Source organism: Camellia sinensis, chromosome 12 (genome assembly GCF_055761805.1).
Source record: "Camellia sinensis isolate YWXY chromosome 12, ASM5576180v1, whole genome shotgun sequence".
Lineage (NCBI taxonomy): Eukaryota > Viridiplantae > Streptophyta > Magnoliopsida > Ericales > Theaceae > Camellia > Camellia sinensis.
In genome coordinates this window covers 147910152-147936787 of record NC_138972.1, presented here as the reverse complement: position 1 = coordinate 147936787, position 26636 = coordinate 147910152, and the positions used below count along the sequence as shown (strand labels likewise).

General features: G+C 35.0%; 1 protein-coding gene and 1 long non-coding RNA gene across 2 annotated transcripts in view; one reads left to right on the top strand and one right to left on the bottom strand.

Annotated features, from left to right (window-relative positions):
• Positions 1–592: 592 nt before the first annotated feature.
• LOC114299242 (uncharacterized) overlaps positions 593–26636 on the top strand; it is a 92266-nt gene continuing 66222 nt past the window's right edge. Inside the window, exons 1-8 of the mRNA XM_082900123.1 lie at positions 593–808; positions 1152–1216; positions 2279–2301; positions 3786–4008; positions 7574–7683; positions 10251–10342; positions 11489–11585; positions 12979–13074. Coding sequence (XP_082756249.1) covers positions 1183–1216; positions 2279–2301; positions 3786–4008; positions 7574–7683; positions 10251–10342; positions 11489–11585; positions 12979–13074 — 675 coding nt within the window. The 5' untranslated portion in view covers positions 593–808; positions 1152–1182. The remainder of the gene's footprint in view (positions 809–1151; positions 1217–2278; positions 2302–3785; positions 4009–7573; positions 7684–10250; positions 10343–11488; positions 11586–12978; positions 13075–26636) is intronic.
• Positions 13188–25395, bottom strand: LOC145804859 (uncharacterized). The gene is made up of 2 exons (XR_014347483.1): positions 25043–25395; positions 13188–13739 (listed from the first exon to the last, which is right to left on the bottom strand). It is a non-coding gene; the product is annotated as an uncharacterized LOC145804859 (long non-coding RNA).

Here is a 26636-nt window from a genome sequence, read left to right as displayed (position 1 = left end):
TTAACATTTTCACAGAAATTTTTTTCTTTCCAGCTCTTTACAATGAAACTTTTTTGACATGCAAAAATTTCTCTAATAATATTATTAAGTAGCCTTAACTAATAAGAAAAAACATATTAGACCTCTCTTACTATCAAAAGTTGAAGAGAGATGTTTCACTAATTTTTCCTACAATAAATCAAACTATACATATATGATATATGTTAGATTGTATTAATTTTTAAATTATATACGTGATAAGTTTTTCTTCAATGTTAACATATATTATCGTCATCTAATAATAAAAGCTCATATTAGTAAGCGTATTTTGTTTGACAAAATCTCATATTAGTGCTGTCACTAATTAGTGATCAAAACCATTTTCCCATCCCCCATAGATCATTACCTTAGGTGAGTTGTGTGATTTAGGCCAAGTTTGACAACCCTTAAAAAATTCAAAAAGTCAAAAAGTCACTATCCTATTTAAATCATATCATCTTATTTAAGTCACATCACCTCTCTAACACATCACTTCAAACCCAACCCAAACTCAACTCATATTTCATAAAAAGTCAAAAAGTACACTTATTTAATCTTCCCAAAGTTGGCCTTAATCTAAATCATGATGAGATCCACCGCAAGCCATGAATATTGAATAATTTCTCATCGCGGAGCATTGCTTTCCGATTTGATTTTATCGGCACCAGTCGTAGCTCTTTCTTTCTCACGTTCCACACTCCTCTCTCTCTCTCTCTCTCTCTCTCTCTCTCTCTCTTCATTGAAGCTTGTGGAGTAGAAACAGAGATAAACTCAGCATTCACTTCCATTGGTAAAACAGTTTCTCCAATCGTTTTCCAAGTTACAACAATTTTCAGTTTCAGTTTTAATTTCGTTGTCTTCAACTCACTGCATTGGAAGAATTTTATGTTTTCTATTATTATTCTGTTTAAAACCCTAAGATTGTGATTTCAATCAGTTGCTCAATCATGTTCGGTCAACTTGAACGCAATTCTATTTTCCTTCTCTCCAAACACTTTAATGTGAAATTTGATTTCAATTCAATATTGGTTCACTTAGCTGTAATGCTGGATATTAGTTTTAAGCTTTCATACATTGGATTGATCACGGCTAGGTTGGTTGTGCTTTTGCTTTTTGTTTTTTTAACTTATCAGGTGGTGGCAAAAAAGTTGTTACAATGTTGCAATGGCTGGGTGGATCAAGGCGGAAAGTGACAACTGTGAGTTTGACATGGACTTAATTTTGAAATTGCCTGCAAATTGATTTTTATTTTTATTTTTATTTTTATTTTTATTTTTATTTTTTTGACTCAGAATTTTATTTTGAAAAATTTAATAATTGTATCGTACTAAAGTTCCTGTTCAATTTTGACTTGCCTATAAATTGATTATTATTTTTTTAACTCAGAATTTTATTTTGAAGAAATTAGTAATTGTAGCATACTAAAGATTCTTAAACTGGAAAGTTGTTGGTTCTCTTAGTGCAACCGACCTTTACAACACATTGCTTTGGCATTTTTGATATCCCCAGAATAACTATTAATAATTAATCATAATTTGAAATTGAAATGTAGGAAGAAATGACGGAAGCTGAATTTATTTACTTGGTTGACTGAGTGGAATATAATTAGTGTAGTAGCTTTCCTTCTTCGTGGAGTCGTAGTTAAACAATTAAATAAGTTGGTCTTTCTCTTTCCATTTCGGAGAGTCTCCCCCTCTAGCCGCGTGTGCATGTGCCCATATGTACTAGGTGTAAGGCTACTTTCACACTTGCCAAGATTCAAAGTGAGGTTTCTGTGGGTATGCATGCTTGATCAATGATCATCGTCATTATTACATATCAATATTTTTTGATAAGTTATTACCTAATACCTATCAACCCATTACTAATTTATTAATTATTATTTTTTCTTTTCTTTCTTTTTTTTTTTGTTTGTTTGTTGGGGGGGGGGGGGGGGGGACCATGAGTTTTTCTTTAACTTGTTGTTGACCTCATAAGTTATGACATGCTGTGATGCTACTGCACTTCCTTTTCTTTTTCCCATGTTACTAAGAATGTATAACTTTTAACTTCTGTACTTCTACTCTACATATGACTATGAAAAAAATCATGTTCATGTTTCAGTTTTCCATCAGCAACTTGAGCTCTATGTGCATGGCCAAGACATTGTAGATTGCATCTAGTATGATTATGTTGAGCTTCTCTTTGGACATATGAGCACGTCCTTTTTTCTTTTTTGCATGACATTTCTTGATTGTGCCGAGATGGAGAAAAATTTCAGTCAAGAAAGTCGACACAAAAGAGGTACATAAACATTTGTCATTTTTCTTTGTTGGAAATGAAGTGAAAGATCATCTGCACTAGCATTCTTTGTTGCTGAGACCATATGTTAGAATTTGACAAAATGTTAGATGCGGTAAATTAATACATTAAAAACACTTTAAATGTCCTAGGCAAAAGCAATATTTTGAGCAAAGAAAACAGCAACAACAGCAGCAGACAACTGGGCTGGACAGCTTTTCTGATGGAATGAATACATGCAATCAGCATCAAAATAATAATCGATCACTGGACATTCTTAGTTTGTGGAACTTATCAACAGTTGTTCAAAATTGCAAGTCAAGCTGCCGCAGTGGTCAGACTGACTAAAATTTGAGTCTCTTTTATAGAAGTTACTGGCTTCATATTTCTCTCTATATCTCTTTCTTGTTTGGTGGTTGAGATATAATTTATGATGCTGTTTCGTATAATGGGTTACTTAATTGCATCAGATATAGTGTTGCTTCATTTAGTTCTTCGCTTCCCATAAGCAAGGTGGACTGAAACTTCCATGTTGTTATAAATATGGGGTTTGATATAGATACGATTTCCAACAAACTATTTTAAGTGAAAAGCATGTTCACAATCTAGAGATAAATTGCAGGTAAAGATGAACTTTGAGAAAGTACTTGTTCAGACATCAAGGTTGATTATGGGTGTGGCGTTAATACACGAATGAGATGCAGAATCATGATAGTTGAAAAAAGTGGTGCAACTTAAAAGAGGGAGATGGCTATATACAAAATGATTAATGAAGGGGCCAAATGAGAATTGTGAACGTACTGAATACAACGACAACTTGTATCAAAGTAAAGGAAATGTTTTATGCAGCTTAATAAGGGTCACTGTTTAGTGTGTAAAACTGATAATTACTAATGGTTCTACAGTCAATGCATTTGCTTACATATGTTATCACTTGAAAGGGTCTGAATTTTATTAGATAGACTTGACTCTGCATTTTATCACTAAAAAGCTTAGTGTAAGCTTTTTTTTTTTTTTTTTTTCATTTTTTTTCTATAATTAAATTTGAATTGAAAAATTACCCTTAGTTTTTATTTCTGCAATTTAAGATCTTCCGAGTCACTACCTTGGCATGGAAATTTTCAATTAATTTTCAGGTTTATTGAATAACCCCTTACTAGAATCTGGAATACATGAAAAAGAACGCTAAAAACTGTCCAGGAACATTAGAAAACATTTTGTAGGCCAAATTAGAGACAATGGATTGCCTTTTCAATATAATGGCAGTAACAGTTAATAGAATTGTAATATTGCTGGAAGCAATGAGAGTAAATCTTGAATCCTTGATCAGTTTAGTTTTGCTGAATTTAAGATCATTAGTATCCACATGTGATGTGAGGATGCCTATGTGGGTGTGATTATAGTCTGTTTTTGACATTCATTTTTGTTTCTCTATTTGTAATCTCATAATGATCTGGGACCAAACTAATATAGCATACAACTTGCAGGATGCCATGATTCAAGATATTAACTGGCCTCTCTGTGGCAATTTTTTTGAGCTACCATTCTGTTCTAGGGGCACAGAAAATTCATTTAGCAAACGAAGGCAGAAGTTATCGACCGCCAAAGAGTTCTCGCAATTCAAAAGCAATGCTAGTAAATTGAAAAATTCTTTTTCTGATGATGAAATCTTCTGTAACATGGAAGAAAAAAATGATGATATATGGAATGGTAGGTTCTTTTTTACAATTTTTTTTTTTCAAATGTTTTCGTTGATAATTCTTATTACTGGTTTGAATTGGTATTTTAAGATAAGTTCTAGCTTCTACATATATTAGATGCGTCTACATTTGTAATCTGGTGTATAACATTCCTTGAAATTATATGGTTGATTTTCCAAGCAGCCAGTTGATCCAATGTCTAGTTCAATCTATGTTGTTTAGGTCTTCAGCTTTAATGTACATTGACATTCTGAAGGTTCAGCTTGAGATATATGATTTTATTATCAACTTCTTATGATAAACTGTTGGCACAAGTTTGGGCATGTTTAAAAACACAATTGATTGCTTAAAATTGAACATATTCATCGGTGAGTGCATTTGATAACCCATAATCACCTACACCCTAAAGTTGAAAATTCAGTTAAATATGGTCTTAATTTCAAGTTAGTGAGACTCGACTTCTTGTTGAATGCGGAATACATCAGTAGAATACAGTTTTTACATTTAATCTTATCTAAAATATCTATCTTCAAGTTTGTAACTCTGAAAGTATTTAAATATTTCAGCACTGCTAATTCAGTATTAAAATTTCAGGACTTGATATTTGTTAACAGTGTCTAGTCTTAATCTTGCAGTTATACTTAGGTGGTTGCTTTACAGTACTATTCTTTAATGGTATTTGCCATGCATATGAAATGCCACTTTGATCCTGCTTGTCAAATTCCAACTTGTTATGATCAAAAAGCCAAATGACAGAAATCTTACTCTATTTTCAACAGCTAGGTCTAACTTCCTAGATCGAAATTTTCTTGATGGAGACTGGAATTTAACATGGAAGAATAGGTCACCTAAAATGGATGGCAGTTCTGCTGATTTTTTGCACCTAGGAAACCATGAAATTTGAGACTTTGCTTTTGAATAACCCTATTTACAGAAAATTAGGTATTTTATGTAGAACTGACCTTTCTTTCCTACCTATTTTAGAATGTCATTCTGTTAAGTTCTTTGACCAAGTTGTTATATCTGTGTAGGATTGCTGAGAAAGTGATAGGCAGATTCCATATCTCAGGTTCTTCCTGTCTCAACATGAGTACAAAGTTTAATACCATATTTCCGGTCTTAATTTTCAAAGGATTGATATCTATAAAAGAAAAAATTGGAACAGTGGAAACCCAAGAAGCATGAACACAGACACACATGCTGATATGGTGATTTCAAAAAAAATGGGGACATAGACATATTGGGGAAACGGCAATAAAAAAAAATATTTATATATATTTGCTATGTAAATTAATATTACATCCATAAATAATCAACATTAACAAAAACTAACACTAATTCAATATAATAAGAAACCCTACTTTTAAGTTAACCCTTATTGCTTATGTTTTTTATGAATATGATCTATGAATTATTTAAATTTAAGCAAAAAGTAGTAAACATTCAACATCTAACTGTTAAGTTACCAATTGTTTCAAAAGCTTAAGCTATTAGGAAATTGGCCCAACTATGTATATCAAGCTATCTAACACTTTCTCTCATGTGCAGCCCCCTCTTGCACATAGAGAGACAAACGCAAAATCAAACATAAGGAGAAGTAGACAACCAAATGAGGACCTAATGCTAAATGCCAACAAAGAGACTTGAACGCAAGCCCTCTCAACCTGAGCTCTAATACCATGTTAAGCCACCAATTGTCCCAAAAGCTTAAGCTGTTAGGAAATAGGCCCAACAATGTATATCAAGTTACTAATACTAACATCCATCAAAAGCACTAAACAAGATGGGGAAATAAACTAGTTGACGTGTCCCCAGTGTGTCCTTTGGGGTGTCCTTCGAAAACAAATTAATTAAATAAAAGGACACGACATGACCTCTTCTATGTCTCCATGTCCATACAATGTCCCCATATCTGATATCACTGTGGCATCTGTTTTGGAGTGTCGGTAGTTCATGTTTCGAAACAAATGAGTTCATTGTAATTTTTGCAAGTAAAATAAAAATTCGAACATTATGCCTTCAAAGGTGTCCATTGTCTCATGACCAAATTAGTTGATTTACTAGTAGCTCATGTAGATCTGAGAACTCTTTTTGGCAGTGGTCTGTGGATTCCAGGGTGCTTTTTTTTGTTTTTTTCCCCACTATTTTTTGTTTGTTAACGGTTACTTAACTGGGTTTGCAAATGATAATTACTTACTGGATGAATCAATATTCTGTGGTTAAGACTTGGCCTAATAACCTTGAGGTTATGAGTTCAAGTCTTGGGGCCATCAGTTTGTGCATTATGCCAAAGGTTAGGTGTGTACTCAATCTTTCCCCTCCCAAAAACACTTTAATGTGTACTAATTGGGCGTTGTTTTTTTTATGAATCAATATTCTGTTAGCTTCTCATATCTGAAGAACTACTGTAATTGTATTTATCATGGTGAAATGCATATATGTTTTTTGAAGCTTTCCAGGAGAACCATGTTTATCATACTGTAACTTATTATGCTAGTCTTGGGAAACGAAAACTTGAGATTCTTTTTTTTTATTTTTTATTTTTTTGGTAATAAACTTGAGATTCATCTCTTCAATTCTTTTGAGTTGTGTAAACCTTATTTTGTTAAGGTTTGTAATGGGGAAATTTCGATGTCTGACAGTTAATTTCTAGGTTGCCAGGAGGGAAACAATCTTGTATGCACCTTCTAATACCTTTGGATTTGGATTTAGAATTACACAGAATCTTTTTGGGGATGCATTTTTTTAAGTTATTATGGTAATGCCATGCCAATTATTTAGAACTTCTTTAATATATATAACCACAAATTGAGGTTATATGCTATCATCATTTAATAGATTAGCCATTTTTTAGAAAATGAAGAGGACGCAAATTCACCATACAATGGATATTTACCCGCCTCTACTTGTAAAAGAGAAACTTATTATCTACTTTCAAGACATATTCTGGCAATCTTCCATTGAGAATTTGGTGACCTTGGAAAATGATGGTCAACTCTTGGTATTTACTCATTGTGTTTTGACACTTTTCATGATACGTAATCTCCTTTTAAAAAAAAATATTGATAGACCGTGGATCATGTTATTTTGAGATTATTATTATTATTTTTTTTTCCTCCTATAAGTCACCATGATTAAGGGGTTTTTTTTATTTCAATTTATTTTGATAAATGTCAAATTACTGGGAAAGGACGTATAGGAGACTAGAACACACCTTCCTTCCTTCCTTCATTCATTTTGTTTTTTTCCCAAATTACAGAGGCGTTCTTTTTAGAAATTCAGATCCTCTAGAGTGGGCTTAATTGGGGTTATCAATTAAATTAAATAGACACAATTTAAAATTAAATATAAAGATCGAGCTAGTTGAAATTATAGGGAGTAAAATAACACAACAGACAAAATATAGGGACAATTGATGTAATTTATCTATGAAAAAAAAGATGGGGTTTATATTATTTTTAACCCACTTTATTTACACTTTATGCAGAATTAGTTTGTTATTATTATGGCTCGAATCATTTAAAATGACGTTTTGAGTATTGTGGGTGTTGATTTCTGACCACACAACCACACAGGGAACTTAGCTAGAGAGCACCGACAGAATAGATGGAGTCCAAACAACCTGCAAACAAGAAGACAAGAATACCACGGTGGCTCCTTCACCCGGGGGCACTCCGACGATCAAGTCAGTACTCTTGTCTCTCAAAGATAGTAATCTCTACTCAATTCTCTAGTATGAGCATAAAAGCATATATCTCACAAGAAAACTTAATACCTTAGACCATGAGGGTGCCTCATATTTATAGTAGTCAGTGCCCAACTCTCCTAGAAGTCTCGCTTCATGGGACTCAAGCTCATGGTGCTTATCTCTGGACCCCTAGCTAGATTAGAATATAATGTAAACAACATGAAAATCAAAATCTGAATGCAAAATACAAAATGAAACGGTACACAATATGCCTTCAGACAACCCACAAGACCAAGCCACCTCTTCCGCCTCTCCAATGGCGTCACTATCTTCTCTCTTCCTCTCCAACCCTCACTCTGCCTTCCAAACCCTAACCCTAACCCTAACCCTAACCCTAACCCTAACCGTCAAATTCACCTCCCTCTGAGAACCCAAACCCTAATTTTCTCCTCAAGCTCCTCCCAAATCTCCACCGATTCTCCACCGCCACCTCCTCCGCCGCCGGAGAAGAAATCGTTCGCGGTGGCCACCGGCGAGCTCTTCCTGGGAATTGCAGCGCGAATTATAAAGAGAAGGAATGGGATTGATGGTGGGGACTCGAATTCGGTCCCGATTACGATGTTTAGGGATTCAGAGAGAGGGTCGTATTTTTGGAGGAGGACGAAGGAGGGGATTGCGTCGGTGGTGGAGGACCCGGTGCAGCCGGAGGTGGTTTGGGAGCAGAGGTTGAAGGATGTGGAGGCGGAGAGGTGTCGGAAGGCGGTGACGAGCCCCGGGTTTAGCTTCTCTGCTGCTGGGTTTCTGTTTCCGTACCATCTTGGTGTTGCTCAATTTCTTATCGAGAAGGGTTACATAAAGGTTGGAATTTTTTGAATTCTTGGTTTCTTTGTCAGTTGTTTCGTATATAAAGTTAGGATTGTGTATATATATGTGGTGATGGGTTATTTTGTATTATCTAAGCTTCACAGAACCTGCCACTATATGAACTTTTGAAATTGATGCTCACAGAGTAGAGTTCTTATCAACTATGTTACATAGACTCTTAAAAATAAGACAAATACGATGAAATTCTTATATATTTGTATTCAACACCACCATTATATGTATATATATATATATATATATGGCTGTATAATTGTCATAAAACAAGTGAAATTATTGTTTTACACATTACATATAATACTGTTTTATCTCACATAATGGAATAAAAATATGAATTCTTTGAGGTTTGATGGGTCCGACGGGTCACCTGTAATCGAGTCCATTTAACATTGCTTATCAATGTTTATCTTAGGTTTGGGGACAACATTGAGCAGCCAAAGACTGAGATTAAAATTAAGAACTTTACATTACTTTTGAGGAGAAGAAAACATGGTAGAATTGGAAAATTGAATCCGAGTGACCTTTTTCCTTTCCAATTCCATGGACTAATGATGTCCAAATTTCATCAGATGCAATTAGTCCATTTAGCAAATTAGCACTGAAGAAAACAGGGGCAGGGGTTCCCTTGTCCAAGACCCCTTTTTGAATCAACTTACTGCTTTGCCATTGATTATAGCAATGAAGTTTTATTTTAAGACTTTAATTTCTCTCAAAGCCTTTCTTTAAGAAGATATAATCAAGTAACTTGCACTACTTAAAAGCGTACCGAAAATTTGTCTGCCTTCTGAAGCCACTTGAGAAGCAGGGGTAGTCTCATGAATGACCTCATGCAACCTTCTACACACCCTCCTTATCACCATATAAATGCTAGTCACACGACTTGTGGGTTTGAAATTATTTGTAGACTGGCACTGATCTTCGTTTTCTGGTCTTCACCATATCATATTGGGAATGAATAGAAATTGTAAGCAAGTTCTTTTGCAATAATTACTTATTTACAGTTTTTTTTAGGGGTTTGTATAGTCAGTTATGTGGTTGAGACTTTTGACCTTGTCATTCGCTGCAGTTATTGTAATCTTGTTGATTGCTTGATTATATAAATAAAATTAGAATTGAAGATTTTATATCTGATAACCAAACCAAACCAAGCCTTAAGTCACATCAAATGGGTTCGGCTACATGAATCCTTCTTCTCCACGCGGCATTATCAAAGGCCATTTCGCTAGTCAAATTAAGCCTTGATTTTATATCTGATGTGGTCTAAAATTTCCTTGGGTAAGATTTGGGTGATTCTTGAGCGTGCGATAAACGTGGAAATTTTCTTGGTTAAAGTTTGCTTGGCTAGTCCTTTGAGGATTATGTCAGTAACTCGGAGACTTTTAATTGTTTATATGTTGAAGAAAATATGATTTTTTTCTGTTGCTCATTCTTTTATGTTTTGCTGATAATGCTACTTTCAATTATAAGATGTTGATCAGGATTTTAGAGGACTTTAATAGGTTCTACATTGATTCAAACTTAGCATGTAGCATAAGAAGTTTATGTGTATTTATTTATGTGTGGTATGGAGTATTGAACATAAGATGCACCCTGCCACTTTGAACAATTTATTTGAATGTGTTTTTGTATGCAGCCCCTCAATTGTTTGATATTGTTGTTTCCTCACAGTTGCTGTAACACAGATCCTTTGGAGGCCTAGAGGCTTGTTGGTTGATCAATTTGACTCTAAAGAAGACCTCATCAATGCAGTCTTTACTTCATCCTTTATTCCGGGGTACAAATTTCTGTATTTCAAGTACTTCATACCTGGATTTATGTGTATATATATTACCAAACCCACATCTTTTTAAAATTTATTTCTCAAGTCCAAATCTTTTTGAACTTATTTACCAAATTCAAGTTGTTTTTGAAGTCGTGTTTCCAATGCATGATTTTAATGTAAAACTGCGTTTTGAAAATATTTAAAAATAACTGAAAGTGAAGTCATCTATTGATTTCTATGGTCAAAACATTGCCTAGTATAAAGGTGCCAACTACTTCAATCCGTACCATATGGACCAAATCTGATGTTTGATATTGTTGTTTCCTCACACTCCTTCCTCCATACAAACCTGCACACCCCCCTTCTTTCTCACACTATATAAAAGCTACATATAACACCGATCTTCACATGCTGTACCACCTGATTGTCATCTATGCTAGACAATCCAAGTCCCAGAGAGAGAACTGGATAATTGAAATTGAGAGCTTAGAAAGAGAGAAAACTGAAGGGCTATGTATGAACACCCTAGCATTTGCCTTCCTGCCATGCCAGTGAAGTTGATTTTTAGAGAGAGAAAAAATGAGCATCGGAAAGTGATTCTGTTATATATAATATATGTACTCACTTCTTCATGATGGAAGTAAAAAGGTTGATAATAGGGGCCTAAAGTGAACTACTTTACCCATGTAAATCTTTGGTGATAGAGGCTCTACAGTCCTGCCTAAGGCATAACTGGAAGAACATAAACCTTGTAATTGTGGGATTCAGGTCTCGTTTGGCAAGTGGTGATTTTAGCCAAAAAGTCATTAAAAAAACCAAAAAGCCAACAACATATACCAAAAAGTTAGATTTTTTTTTTCTCTCTACTTTTTGCACATCTTTTCATAAAAAATCAAAAAGTCATCTCAAACATACTAGTTTTTTTTACATCATATTTTAGTCAAAAAGTCAAAAAATTACTAAAAAAGCCCGTTTCCAAATGAGGCCTAAATCACGACTTTAATGAAGTCGTGGAACTGAAACATGGTTTCATTCAAGTTGTGATTGTGAACAACTTCAGTTTGCAATATATTTCTTTTTAGTTTGTAATATATTTTTTTTAAAAGTTGCGTGTTGTAGTTTATGCAATGAAGTTGAACTAAAAGTAATTCAGTGCAGATATCTTGCACCAAGACCAGCAACAATGTTCATTAATCGACTTTGCATTGATGGGGGTTTGACATTGTTTATGCCACCCACGTCTGCTACTCAGACGGTAATGATTCTTTCGGTGAAAACAGAATTTAAATAGCCATGCATTGCATAGTTTTGTTAGTTGATGTGGAATCACAAATATATAACTATCATAACTATCACTGATGAGAGAAACCCGTTAATGGTATCTGAAGTTGTTAATGCATGAATGCTGCATAGACTCACTTAACAGCAGCGTATTCATTTAGCTTCTCTTGACAAGTATGTCAAGAATTTTTAATATATTGATTATGAAATTGTATTACTATATTTGGGCCTTCCTGCCTTCAATTCTGACATTAAGGGGAAGGTCTCTTTGAAGATTTTGTTTTGTTTTTTGGTGTTACCCCCATTGGAATTATGTGAATGTTCCTGTATAGAAAGTAACAAATCTAAGGTTTCATTCTGACCTATGAAGCACGGGTACGAGTACTTGTACTGGTACGATACGGGTATGTCGATACGGCAAAATTCAAAAAAGATAGGGTATGGGTACGGCTTGGTACATTTGTAAAAAAATATTTATTTTTAATTTAGAATAATGTAAAAATTAATTAAATGGTTTAATTTGTTAAGGTCTAACCTATAATTAGCATTTAATGCCAAAAGTAAAAGTATAAATCAAAATTAAATGTCAATATATTTAATGACTTACAAATTATAGTTTAATTTTAAAATCATACTAAGCATAAAACAAAAAATAAAAAAGAAGCCTAGTGCAATGAGTTTTATCTCTGTAGTAGAAGGAAAACATTGTTTCAATTGAGGTACGGTACTGCTTGAATATATACTAGGTACGTCTGGGTATGTCAAAAATTAAGAAGAAAAAATTTGAGTACGTATTTCGTGTACCTGGTACGTATGCAGAAGTACCATACGAGGTGCGGTACGCCGGTAAGTACCCGATACGGGTACGGCATGTTTTTTGAAGTACCCATGCTTCATAGATTCTGACATAGTTTCATGAGGCCTTTGAATCATCTTATTGCTAATCCCCAATCTACTCTTTCCTGTATTTTAAAAGGTGATTTTTTTCTGTTTATGTCTTCCATGCTGCTGCTTGTCTTTTGTTCTCTCTTTGTATTTTTCTGCCTCGGAATTTACAATTTCATAGTGTGTTGCTTCTTTCCAAATTGAACATGTGCATTACTAAGGTGTATTTGAAGTGAATTTACTCTACTTCCCATAGACCTTGATATTGGTTTATAGTCCGTATAGTCTCATTTTTTAATTAATCTAGGATTCCAAAATCTATAAATAAACTTGTGTTTTATGATTACTCCTATAGTTTTTCTTTATGTAGTTGCTCAATTTTTGTTTTGTAGTACTGGTACCTTATTTCTATGTATGGATGATCATCCAATTTACTTATTGATGCAGTATTTGATTGTTTAGTGTTGTCCGTTGCTTTTCAGATTCGTGTTTGTGCCTTCCCAGCCAGTCGATTGGGATTACAAGGAATTGGAATTAGTCCCGACTGCAACCCTGAAAGTCGGGCTACTCCCAGAGAGGTAATCTTATAACCTGACTAGTACGCCTTTCTTTGAGGATAAACCATTGAAATTTTTGCAATCCTCTTCATTTCCGCTTTTTAATTAGGCACTTGAACCAGCAGAGGATGATATTCTTGATAAGCTCTTTGAGTACGGGTATTTTTTTTTTTTTTTGGGTACATCGGAAATAAATAAAGACAAGAGGAAGTAAGTCCTCTCCCTAGACACTCCTATCATGTCTGAAACGAGCAGACATCTTAATTCAACCGGTGGTTCATTGAAAACAAGCATATCTTCTGGTTGGTTCGCTCCCATTTTTGCCAATGCATCGGCACATAGATTCCCTTCCTTCCAGACGTGTTGCACAGAGCACTCACAGCCTCTGAGAAGAATTTGAGCATTGTGTACCAATTCCTTGAAGGGTGTTTTGCCACCTGGGTCCTCATGCATCAGTTGTACTGCTTGGGCTGCGTCGCTCTCGATGATTACTTGGTTCATTCCTTTTTGCAATATGACGGTCAATCCTTTGTATAGTGCCCACAGCTCAGCTTCAAGATTGGTGCCACTTTGCAGTTTTCCATAGAAGCCACACCCCCAAGCGCCTCTTTCATCTCTAATCAGCCCTCCAAAACCTCCACCACCTCCAATTCTTCTACTGCCATCAGTGTTCATCTTAAGTTGACCTGCAGGTGGCAAAGACCAATGGATTAGTCTGAATGCAGGTCTAGGATTATGTTAGAATTTACCATCACCTACCACCACTACCACCTCACCTACTCCACTAAACCTAACCCACTACACCACTACCACCTCACCTACTCCACTAAACCTAACCCACTACACCACTACCACCTCACCTACTCCACTAAACCTAACCCACTACACCACTACCACCATCCACTACACCTACATCTATATAAGGAACCATTTGTAATAGACATAACCACAATAAGATCAATCAATACAAATCAATCAATAATACATACAATTTATCTCTATCAATATATTTTACATGGTATCAGAGCTATAAGATTTAGGCCTATACTCCTTTCTTTCCGGCGGACAGCCGGCCGGCAACCTTGCCTTCGCTGCCCGCGGGAGTTTTTTCAACACATACCTTCACTCTTCTTCACCACTCACCAATAGCTTCCCTCTCTCCGGCGGCAGTGGTGGTAGTTGTTGCCGGAGTTTAGATCCAGAAAACGCTTCAAAGATCATGGGTTACATCTTCATTCAAGAACCTGGTGAGAAGGAGATGATTGGCTTAGCCTGTGGACCTGAGACCCTCTTGTTATCCCTCATCAGCCAAGCCAAACCTCGGTTGGGACTTTCGTCGAACACTTCGTCTACACCCTCAACACCCTCCTCTCCTTCTCCCTTCAATCCCATGTCTAACCCCAACAACAACAACAGATCCAACCCATTTCTTCAATCTTCGCCAAGAATCCTCATTCCCAACAATGGGTTTCACATGAACCCTTCTTCTTCTCCTTCCTCTCCTTGGTCTGTTTCTGGGTTTTCCGATCATCCAAACACTCACATGAGGCGCAGATCCAAGACAAGGAAGGTGTTCCGCCGGATCAACAGCGCTTGATCTTCGCCGGAAAGCAACTCGAGGACGGCCGTACCCTCGCCGATTACAACATCCAGAAGGAGTCGACCCTCCACTTGGTGCTCCGTCTGAGGGGTGGTCTGCAGATCTTCGTCAAGACCTTGACTGGTAAAACCATCCCTATGCAGGCTGCTCTCTCAACCCATTCTCTCTCTCTCTCACTCTCTCTCACTTTTAACCCTCTCTTTCCTTTCTTTTTATTTTAATCTTTACATCCACTATATTTTATCTTTCAAATAACGCAGCTGTCTGATCCCACCGCCCATCAAAGCCTTATTTTATCTTATTTTATTTTATTTTAACCTCTTCCTCATATTTTATCATCATTATTTTTCCCCTCATCATATTCTACCCCATTCTTTTCTTTATCACACCTTCTTTATCTCTTTTCTAAGCAACTCCCACCAGCGCATATACTTTCTACATTCATATATTATTATTATTATTATTATTATTATTATTATTATTATTCCACCCAAAAATAAAAAAAAATAAAAAAAAAATAAAAAAACGAAACAAAACTTATTCTTTCTTTATTTATTTTTCTTTCACATTATTTTTAATCTTTTTCCAATTTCATTCGTCACATCTAGATTTGCACACCAAACCTTGTTTTATTCATCTCCGGACTCTACTTCCATCACGTTCCCACCAGAGAGTTACAAAAAAAAAAAAAAAAAAAAAAAAAAACAAATCTGTCCTTTCTTCTTGCCGGGATCAAACCCGATGACAATTTTCCACATTAAAAAAAAAAAAAAAAAAAAAAAAAAAAAAAAAAAAAAAAACAAACAAACAAACAACCACAAACCAAACAACTACATCCCCAGGAGGGATTTTTCTTTTCCCTTCTCTACTCTACTGCAGGTCTTTTCTTCTTGCCTCCGTCCTGGGCGGTCCTTGACGGTGTTGCCTCCGGGTTTCCCACTCCACTGGGCATGATCACTACTCCCTGCTCCTCCACTGCAGCATATGGCAGCCCTCCAAATCGGAACATCACGGTGGCCTTCCGCTTAAGCTCCTTGTTTTCAGCCCTTAGCACGCTTATCTCTGCTCGCGCATCCTTATACATGCGTTGGAGCAGAGCCAGCTGGGAGTTTAACTGCTGCACCTCATTTGCCCTACTCTGCAGCCGGTTCGACAAGTTTGTCACCGCAGTCATGGTTTCCACACGACTTCAATGTATACTGATTGGCTTCCACATCCGACTGCACTGCCATTCTTTGCTCCACAGACCGCATCGGAAAGTTCAACGGAGCAAACTCCGGGGCACTTGGTTGAGGTTCCAGTGCCACCGCTCCAGTAATCTCTCTTGTTGACTCGTTGAGGTCGGGAAAGAGGGTGAGCAGACCGCGGGAAGACGAAGCCATTTTCTGGGCAACAAAGTGTTACAGACTATTTTCTAGGCAACAGAGTATTACAGACTATCTCTCTCAGCAAACGGAACTATCTTTCTCAGCAACACGAAGGATTTTTCAGAGGTTTCTCTCAGTTTTTCTCTGCCTCAGCCTCTGCCTTCGTCTTGGTTAAATAGCCGAGGCAGCCACGCGCATCGCGGGCCTCTTGACGCCCGACAAACTGGCACGCCTTTTCATGGCACATCTTTTGATAAAGTGGGCGCGCCTTTTGAGGGCGCGACTTTTGAGGGCTCACTATATATATCCATATATATATATATTTGGGCAGCCTATATACACCATCATACAGTGTATTTTTTAAGGGTCCGACAAGACCCTGTAAACTGTCCCGACATTGATTCCGGTTAGTTTCTACAAGGGTCCGACAAGACTCTGTAAACTGTCCCGACATTGATTCCAGTTAGCTCCTTCATGGGTCCGACAAGACTTTGTAAACTGTCCCGACATTGATTCCGGTTAGTTTCTACAAGGGTCCAGCAAGACTCCATAAACTGTCTTCTACAACGGTCCGACATGACCCTATAAACTGTCTGCTACTCCGGTCCGACATGACCCCATAAACTGTCTTCTACAACGGTCCGACATGACCCCATAAACTGTCCTCTACATGGTTATGACACCCCCATACAGTGTCCTCGACACCGTTATGACACAACCATTCAGTGTCTTCACCAACGGTCTGACACGACCATACAGTGTCTCCTATCCTTTTTTATTTTTATGTATTTTCTTATTTTGTTTCTCTCTTCAAACTCAAGTTGGTTAGTTTCTATCCTCCTTGAGTTTGTGGGGGGCTGTTAGAATTTACCATCACCTACCACCACTACCACCTCACCTACTCCACTAAACCTAACCCACTACACCACTACCACCTCACCTACTCCACTAAACCTAACCCACTACACCACTACCACCTCACCTACTCCACTAAACCTAACCCACTACACCACTACCACCATCCACTACACCTACATCTATATAAGGAACCATTTGTAATAGACATAACCACAATAAGATCAATCAATACAAATCAATCAATAATACATACAATTTATCTCTATCAATATATTTTACAGATTAGATATGGAATGAAGAAAAGCTTGGTGTATTTCTCTAGAGTAATTCATAATAAAGTTAACAGTTTCTTGGGTTTGAAAGGATTTTTGCTCAATAACCATAGAATTCATGTTCTTCCTGATTTTCCATAAAGCAACAGTAAAGATAGATTGCCAAGAAGTGTTATCATTGAACATAAGTTTATTTTTTGCATTACTCTCTAGCCATTCCAACCAATTTTTCCTCATCATATCCAAATACCACTGATTATTAAAAATAGCTAACCACACTTCCTTAGCTTTGAAGCAGTCCCTAAATAGATGAGACATATCCTCAATCCCACAGCAGTGAGGGCATGTAGGATCAGTGGTCAAACCCCTTTTGAGTCTCATTTGGTTTGTAAGTAATTTCCCATGGAACACAAGCCAAAGAAAACCTTTCAGTTTTTGAGGCAATCTCATTTTCCATATCCAGCTCCAATCCTCCTCATTCTCATGGTTGCCAATGATGAGCTTATACACAGATGCAACATTAAAGGAACCATCAGATGTGCCCTTCCACAAGGGGTTGTCCATCTCCAGAGAAGATGGAGGAGGATTATCCAGAATCAAAGAGGCAATAGTAGGGACGAAGAATCTGTGAATTTTGTTCTCATTCCAGCTACCATAAGAGTTAGACAGCTCATTCACAGTATTAGGGAGATATGAGTACTGTACTTATTTTGGTTAGTGTGGGTTTCAAGGTCTACAAAGGCCGTATTTCCACACCACCAATCTTTCCACACATTCACATGTTGCCCACTACCAACGTTCCATTTCACACCCTTTCTCAGGATGTGTCTAGTTTGCATGATACCCCTCCATAAATGGGAGGCTCTTCTGCCCTTATTCCAGTCATAAAGGGACGTGTTTTTCAAATATTTAGCTTTACGCATATCACACCACAAACCTTCTTTGTTACTAAGCAGGTGCCAACCTAGCTTGGTTAACAAAGCCAAATTCTGGTCTCTGGCCTTCTTGATAGCAAGGCCACCCTTGTTTTTCATGTTACAAACAGCATCCCAATTGACCAGGTGAATTTTTTTCTTTTCCAGGGTGCCACCCCATAGGAAATTTCTATTCAACCTGTCAATATCATTGCTCACTCTTTTAGGGATAAGCATAGTTTGCATAGTATAGGAAGGGATGGCAGAGCTCACAGATTTGATGAGTGTAGCTCACAGATTAACCTTCCAACCAGACAATCTGTAGAAATTTAATGTATAAAGAGAAATGATTGTATTATTGATTGATGTATATTGTGTATATTACAATGATTCATGATTCCTATATATAGAAGAGGGTGAGTGTGTAGTAGGTAAGGAGTAGGTGAAGTGGAGGTGGTAGTGGTGTAGTGGGTTAGGTTTAGTAGAGTAGGTGAGGTGGTAGTGGTGTAGTGGGTTAGGTTTAGTGGAGTAGGTTTAAGTGGGTGAAGTAGGTGGAGAGTAGGTGGATTTTAACACAATCTGTTTTGCATTTTCTCTAAAACCTCATTGAAATGCCTTCGGCCAACTCTGCCATTAAGCAGTGGAACTCCCGCATATTTCCCTAACTCAGACGTTAGGGGAATACCACACATGGTGCTCAACTCTTTGGCATACCTCCTCTCAACATTAGGGGATACATACAATTTGGATTTATGGGAGTTAACCCTTAATCCAGAGATGTCACAGAATTCATGCATGACCTTCATAATGGTGTTGCAGTTTTTGATGGTAGCTTGGCCAAACAACATGAGATCATCAGCAAAAAAACAAATGAGTTAGGCTAGGCCCACCTCTAGTAATCTCAATCCCTTTCCAACTCTTGCTCTCTACTTTGGAGCTTATCATGTTAGACAATCTCTCCATGCATAAGACAAAGAGGTAAGGGGATAGAGGGTCACCTTGGCGTAAGCCTCTTTGAGGTTGAAATTCCTCAAGAGGTTCACCATTCCAAATAATGGCAGTGCTCACAGTGGTAACACAACTCCTAACATGATCAATAAAAGTTTTGTCAAAGTTAAACTCCTCAAGTGTTTGTTTTAAAAAAACCCAAGAAATTTTATCATAAGCTTTTTCCAGGTCAATTTTTAAAATCATGCCCCCTTTCTTCCCTTTTGAGGTTCAAAGAATGTAACACTTCTTGAGAAATAATGATATTGTCACTAGTCTTCCTCCCAGAATTGAAGCTGCATTGATTGGGTCGAACAATCTTACTTAAAAAGGGGCATAATCGGTTAACAAGAATTTTAGAAATGATTTTGTAAGTGACATTACACAGGCTAATAGGTCTAAAGAGCTGAATGGTCTTAGGATTCTCAACTTTAGGAATTAAAGCAACGAGAGTTCTATTGATCCCAGGAGGTATATGATTGTTGAAAAAACAATTTTTAACAAATTCACACACAACAGAGCCAATAATGGGCCAGTAGGTATCTAAAGCAACAAGAGTTCTATTGATCTCAGGAGGTATATGATTGTTGAAAAAACAATTTTTAACAAATTCACACACAACAGAGCCAATAATGGGCCAGTAGACTTGGAAACCATCTCTACCTGGAGCTTTAAGGCACTAATGTTCTTCACAGCCTTCCAAATTTCCTCATTAGTAACAGGACGAGAAAGGTGATCATTGGCCTCCTCATCCACTTTACAGAAAATCAAATTGTTCCAATGGTTTCTGTAGAGTGGTGGCTAAAGAGGTTAATAAAGAAGGTAGTAATCATGACCATTGATGAGTAAATAATTATTATTTAGTTGGAAAACCAAGATAGATTCCTACAAATAAGGTAGTTTTGAGTATTTTTAATAAAATATTTATAAAATTAATTTACTATTGCAACATGTTACACTTACTATTTTCTATGAGAGAACTTACTATTATATAAACTTATACATATTATTGAAAATGACATCTTCAAAATATTAGTGGTTGAAAAGATAACGGGTGATACTTTAAAATTTGTGCTAAACTAATAAAATACTATATTGGCTACTTCCACTATACATTTTGTTTAAAATTTTTAATTATTTTTTAACACAAAAACTCCACATTTTGTTTATTTATTTCTTTATTTATTTTTTGACTTTTTAAGACGCAAGATAAAGTGTAAGAAATAAAATGTGTAGTGTTATTTTATTTAAGAAAGTTAGGAATAAATTTATAATCAAATTTTATAAACATCAAAATAAATGTAATAAAGTGAGTTAAATTTTTTTTAAAATTTAAAATTCACATCATTTTATTAATTATTTTATAAAAATAAATTTTTTTATATGAATTTCATATACCAACCTTTTAGGAATTTTGAAAAATACATAATTTTTTATGAATCTAAAATCCACAGTGAAATGAATTTTTTTTTTCTCCACAAATTCATATGATTGGCTATGAATATGTTTTTACAAATTTAATATCTACAATACTTTGAAACATAAATGGAAGATCTGTAGGAAGATCTACCTAGGAAAATCGGTAGGAAGATCTACTTAGGAAGATCTCTCATTTATAAATATATTTAGGAATCTCTTATTTATCAACATTCATTATTGGCAATAAATGAACACATTTACTAAAAAAATACTTTCCTTTACTTACCACAACATGATCAACATTTATTAATGACAATAATTAAATACATCGAAATTAGTTAATTAAAAAAATACATAGGAGACCTCACAATTCATTTGCATACACTACAGACAATAATGTTTTTCTCTATAATTTTTTAACAAAAGATAAGTGAAAGAAGTTGATATAATTTTTAAAAATTCAACAAAGTCTCCATGTAAGAATCTATCTATGTCTCTATCTATATTTTATTTTAACTTATGTGATATTTTTTAATTTATAAATTTTAAGGTTTTGTTGGAACAACATTTCACCTAATCAAAGAAAAAAAATCATTGAATAGTAAGCGGAGTTTCATTAAGTAGTAAATCGAGTTTAATTGAGTAATAAGTAAAATCTAATGAATCAGTAAGTTAAGTTTGATGGAGTAGTAAGTAAAGTCTCGTTAAGTAGTAAGTGGTGTTTACTTTAGTAGTAAGCAAAATCTAATAACATAGTAAGTGGAGTCCCATTAAGTAATAAGTGAGATTTAAATGAGTAGTAAATTACCCAATCATTATGTTGTAAGTGAGATTTAATTGAGTAGTAAATCAAGTCAAATTAATAATGTCTTACTAAATACTAAGTCAAGTTTAATAAATTTTTAAATTTTCACATTTTATTTAAAATTCATATTTCTTGTGTTAATAATTTGAAATTCATATTGCTATTTATTGTTGACCAATCATTGAGTTGATGATTTACTAAGTTATTCTTACAACATTTTGCGACTCAACTTATCCCTTACCAATTTACCACTAAGTAAATAAAGTATCAATGAGTAGTAAGTAGAGTCTCATTATAATAGAAAATAAGGTTTAATTTAGTAGTAAGTGAAGTGTAATGAAATATTAAATGGAAGATTACTTAGTAGTAAGTAAAGTCTAATGAAGTAGTAAATGAAAACTCATTAAATAGTAAGTATGATTTAATTGAATAGTAAGTGAAATTTAATGAAATAATAAGTGGAGTCTCATTAACTAATTGTAATATCACTCACCATTTGGTTTGATCTAATTAATTTTATTATACTTACCACAGATAGAAGACAACATTAGGCATAACACCGTATATGAATTACATAACGGTGGTGTCACATGCACCAATTGGTATACCAATTAGTGTACCAATATATGTTATGACATTATTACTGACTCCACCCATTATATAAATTACAAATATTCAAAACCTCTAAAATTATGCCGCATCATCTATTAGTACACTAATTGGTATACCAATTAGTGTATTTAGCATTATCCATTACATATTGATGACGATGATGATATTGACACCAGTGAGTACAACTTGGCAATCAAGAGAATATTATTAATTCTGACGATCTCCCAACCGAAAGAGATGTTAAGTGTATGGATCAACTAACCAAAAAATATATATTTGAAATGACATTAGATTCGGTAAAAAATGAAAAAAGTTTCTATAATATGTATGCAAAGGTGAAAAGTTTTAGTATTTGAAGAGATTAGTTGTATAAGGACAAGAGTAATATGACTATATCAAGGAGACGGGTTTGCTCAAAAGAAGGGCATCAACAATCCAAATACCTTGAGGTGGAAGATCATAAAAGAGAATCGAAACGATTAACTAGAGTTGTCATGCATCCTTTAATATCAAGCACAATCCAAATATTTGCAAATATGTAGTGATTGAGTTTTTTAAAGGGCAAAACCTTTCCATGATAGGGCCTTTAGTGAAGTAATAAGCGGAAACTCATTGAGTAATAAGTGAAACTAAAATTAAGTAATAAGTGAAGATAATGAAATAGTAAGTAGACACTCATTTAGTAGTAAGTGGAGTCTAGTGAAATAGTAAATGGAAGCTCATGGAGTAGTAATTAAAGTGTAATGAAATAGTAAGTAGAAACTCATTGAGTAGTAAGTGGAGTCTAGTGAAGTAGTAAATGAAATCAAAATTAAGTAGTAAGTAAAGTATAATGAAATATTAGATAGAAGTTGATTGAGAAGTAAGTGGAGTCTAGTAAGGTTTAATTGATTAGTATGCTAAGTTGAATAAAATAGTAAATGTAGACTCATTAAGTAATAAATATGGTTTAATTGATTAGTAAGCCAAGTCTAATGAAGGAAAATTTAAAGGATCCACAAACAAGAAGGTTTAATTAGATACTAAGTAAAGTTTAACGAAGTGGTAAATGAAGTCTAGTTGAATAGTTAGTAGAATTTAATGAAGTAGTAAGTCAAGTCAAACGAAATATTAATAGAGTCACATTGAGTTGTAAATGAGATTTAATTGAGAAATAAATCAAATCTATTTGAAATAATAAGTAAAATTTCATTGAGTAGTTGGTAGGATTTAATTAAATAGTATGTAAGTAGTGAATAATGAATATAGGCTAGATTTGATAAATGATCAAAAGGATATTCAGCCACCATCTAAATTTACAACTCTAGCAATGAAACAATTCTTGATTTTAATGGCTTCATAAAAATGCAAACAAACAACAAAGTATGTCAAATCTATGTAATTGTTTTTATTGTGTATAAAATAATTTAAAAAAAAATTAAGATTGAATACATTAATTTAATTTCAGAAAATTTCTCAACTAGTCCAATCTAATTAAAGACTTACAATTCGAAGGAAAATTTAAAGGATCAACAAATAATACATTCCGGCCAACTATTTGCTCACAAAGAAAAAATTACACAAAACTTTTTCAATCTTTTAAGAAACAAAACAAAAAATTGAAATATTTAAATCTCCTTCAGATTAAATTTTTCTTTTCATTGCACAAACAATAAGTTATTGTTACTTAATAAATTATAAGTAGAAATTATATCAAATAGTTTGACACAAACTTTTAAATTAAAATACGTTAGGACGTCTCTAAATGTTTATCATTTTTTTCATCAAATATAAGTAGAAAAAAGACGAGTTCCTCAATCTCATACCAGCAACTCTAACAAGTGCACTGTAGCCTCAATCTCATACCAGCAACTCCAACGAGTGTACTATAACTTTCATCAAAAAAACACAATGGCCGACGTCTAGTAGAGAAAAACGTTGTAAATTACTTGTATAACCTCCATCAAACGGCCCCTTGTATAATTTTTTTTCTTCTATTTATAGTATAATTATTTTGTGACCAGCTTGTCTACTTGTAATAATTTCTCGATAAAATTACGCATTACACCAAGCACATTTCAAACACTCCTCTCTCACTCTCTCTCTCTAAATTGCGCATATATGTACGGATTCTATATATATATCGATCAGAATTAGCAATTTGGCATCGTTTTTCTCCATTGTAATTGCAAGGAGTTTTCAATTCAATGATGACTGTGGGAGCAAGGCCGGCCCTGGGGCATAGGCCACCAGGCCACGGCCTAGGGCCCCTCAAAATTGATCTAAAAAAGGGGCCCTTTCTTATTATAATTTAGTGTTATATATTAGGTATATTTTAAGTCCAAAAAAAATTTAAAAAGGCCTAAACTAACTTAAAATAAATTGACTCATTAAAAAATTGAAAGGCCCCTTCAAAAAAATTAACTTTGTTATCCATTGAAAATAGATCCAAAAAATTGGCCACGCATATTATAGTGTAGTGTAATATATTAGGTATGTTTTAAGTCAAAAAAAATAAATTAAGAAAGGCCCAAACTAATTTAAAATAAATTAACCCATTAAATAATTGAAAGGTCCATTTAAAATAATTAGCATCGTTATCCATTGAAAATGATTTTGCAAAAAAAAAAAAGATTATTCAAGTATGATTTATTTATTTGTTTTTAAAAATGCAAAAAGGATGAAGATCAAGCGATACTTATTAGTTGTTGTAATATAATGGTAAGTGTTTTTTATGATTTTGACACAAATCTTTTATCATTTACCTTCAAATTGTTTTTTCATTCAATAAAAAAAAATATATGAAGGGCCCCAAAAATTTATTAGTTGATTATTGGCTTTGGGCCCCGAAAATCTCAGGGTCGGGCTTGTCTACTGCTGCTCTTCATTTTCTGTGTAATCCATGGTTGCTGCTCTTTCAGGGATTGGGATCCAGGAAGCCCAAGCCTCAGCTCTGCAGCACTCAAATTTAAATAGCCCTTTTGTTGTGTTGTAAACATTTATGAACCGAAAATTGTAAACAACATTCATTATAATCAAGATAAACAACAAGAAACAAGACTCAAATTTCAAGTTTTATTCCTTGCCCTAGAATCACACACACACAGAGGACAAAAATCACCAATCATTAGATGAAATTAACAAATAAATATGAAGAAATTGAGAGAAAAAAAGACCTGTCTACGAAGATCAGCGTCTCTAAGCTCGGCTTCGATTTCTTCGACGGTGGACGGAGAAGACGTCTTGCTCTCCGATAGCCTCCTCTGGAGCCTCCGGGTAATCCGCTGCAGCGACGCCGTATCGTCGGTCGTTGGAAACTCCATCGCAACTCCGGCCACCCTACCGGCCTCCGACGAATCCACTCCCACAGTCATCATCGAATTGAAAACTCCTTCCGATGACAATGGAGAAAAACGATGCCAAATTGTTAATTTTGATCGATATATATATAGAATCTTTACGTACATGCGCAATTTACACAGAGAGAGTGAGAGAGTGAGAGGAGTGTTTGAAAGGTGCTTTATGCAATGCATAATTTTACGGGGAAATTATTACGAGTTAGCTAACAGACCCAAATAAATTATTAAATGTTTTACCAAATTTTTTATATGGTCGTGAGATTCATATAAATTATGTGTATGAGTTTTATTGAGATTTGGTAAAATATTTGGGATTTTTAGTATTTTTCAATTATTACAAATAAACAAGCTAGTGGCAGAATAATTATGGGAAATTCTATTTCCACACACCATTTTGTCTTTGTGCACATTTTTTCTCACTCCGCACACTTAATAATTTGATTCTTAAATATTTATCTCAGTCCACACATCCAACATTCCAAATATACCCATTTAATAAAAAAAATGTGTGCACATCCCCTTCTCCCCAAAATACCCTCATCTTTCAGTCCAAATCCTAAATCCCAAACCGCCATAGCTGTTTGTGTATCAGTGTCCGCCCTCAACCTCAACCTCAACCACTCAAATCCCTTCTCCCCAACCATTCACTCCATCAACATCGCTACTACAAAACTCCTACCACTGCAAAACCACCACCATTGTGACCTGCGGCTACCACCATGAAACTCTCCCATTCCCACCCGCAGTGGCTACCATGCGAAATCCATCATCCACCATTGTTTCTGTTCAAAATACCAAATTCGAACAGACAGGCTTTGTTGAGGGAAAGCAAGTATGAATATTTGTTTTTGTTTTTATCAAACGTGCATATTTTTATGAACATTGTTTGCAGGTAAAAAACTATTGACATATATACATGCGAAGAAATAGAGAAAAAAAAAAAAAAGAAAAGAAATATATTTATATATATAACTATATCTAGTATAATATTGGGGTGACGTGGCGTCATTTTTGTTTACTATTAGATATATGTTTTGTGTTGCTTTGCTTCCGAATCAAAGGCTAAAGTTCATACTTGTAGCATTGAATTGATATTGGTGATTATGCAAAATCAAACTTCACGATGGGATAGGATTCGCAAGAAGTTGGAGGGTTCGCAATAGTTTGGGGTTCACCGTGATAGAGGGTTCATAGGGGTGGGGTTTTGTGGTGACGGTAGTGATAGCTATGGCTGGTGGTGGTGGTTGCCGGTCGATGTGTGTTTGCTGAGTGCTCTATCAACAGGTGTATGTTTGATCTAAAATAGTAATTTGATTAAGGGATAGATATGTAATTAAAAAATAAATCATTAAGTGTGTGGAACAAGAAGAATAAGTGTGCAGAAATAGAATTCCCCAATAATTATACTTGT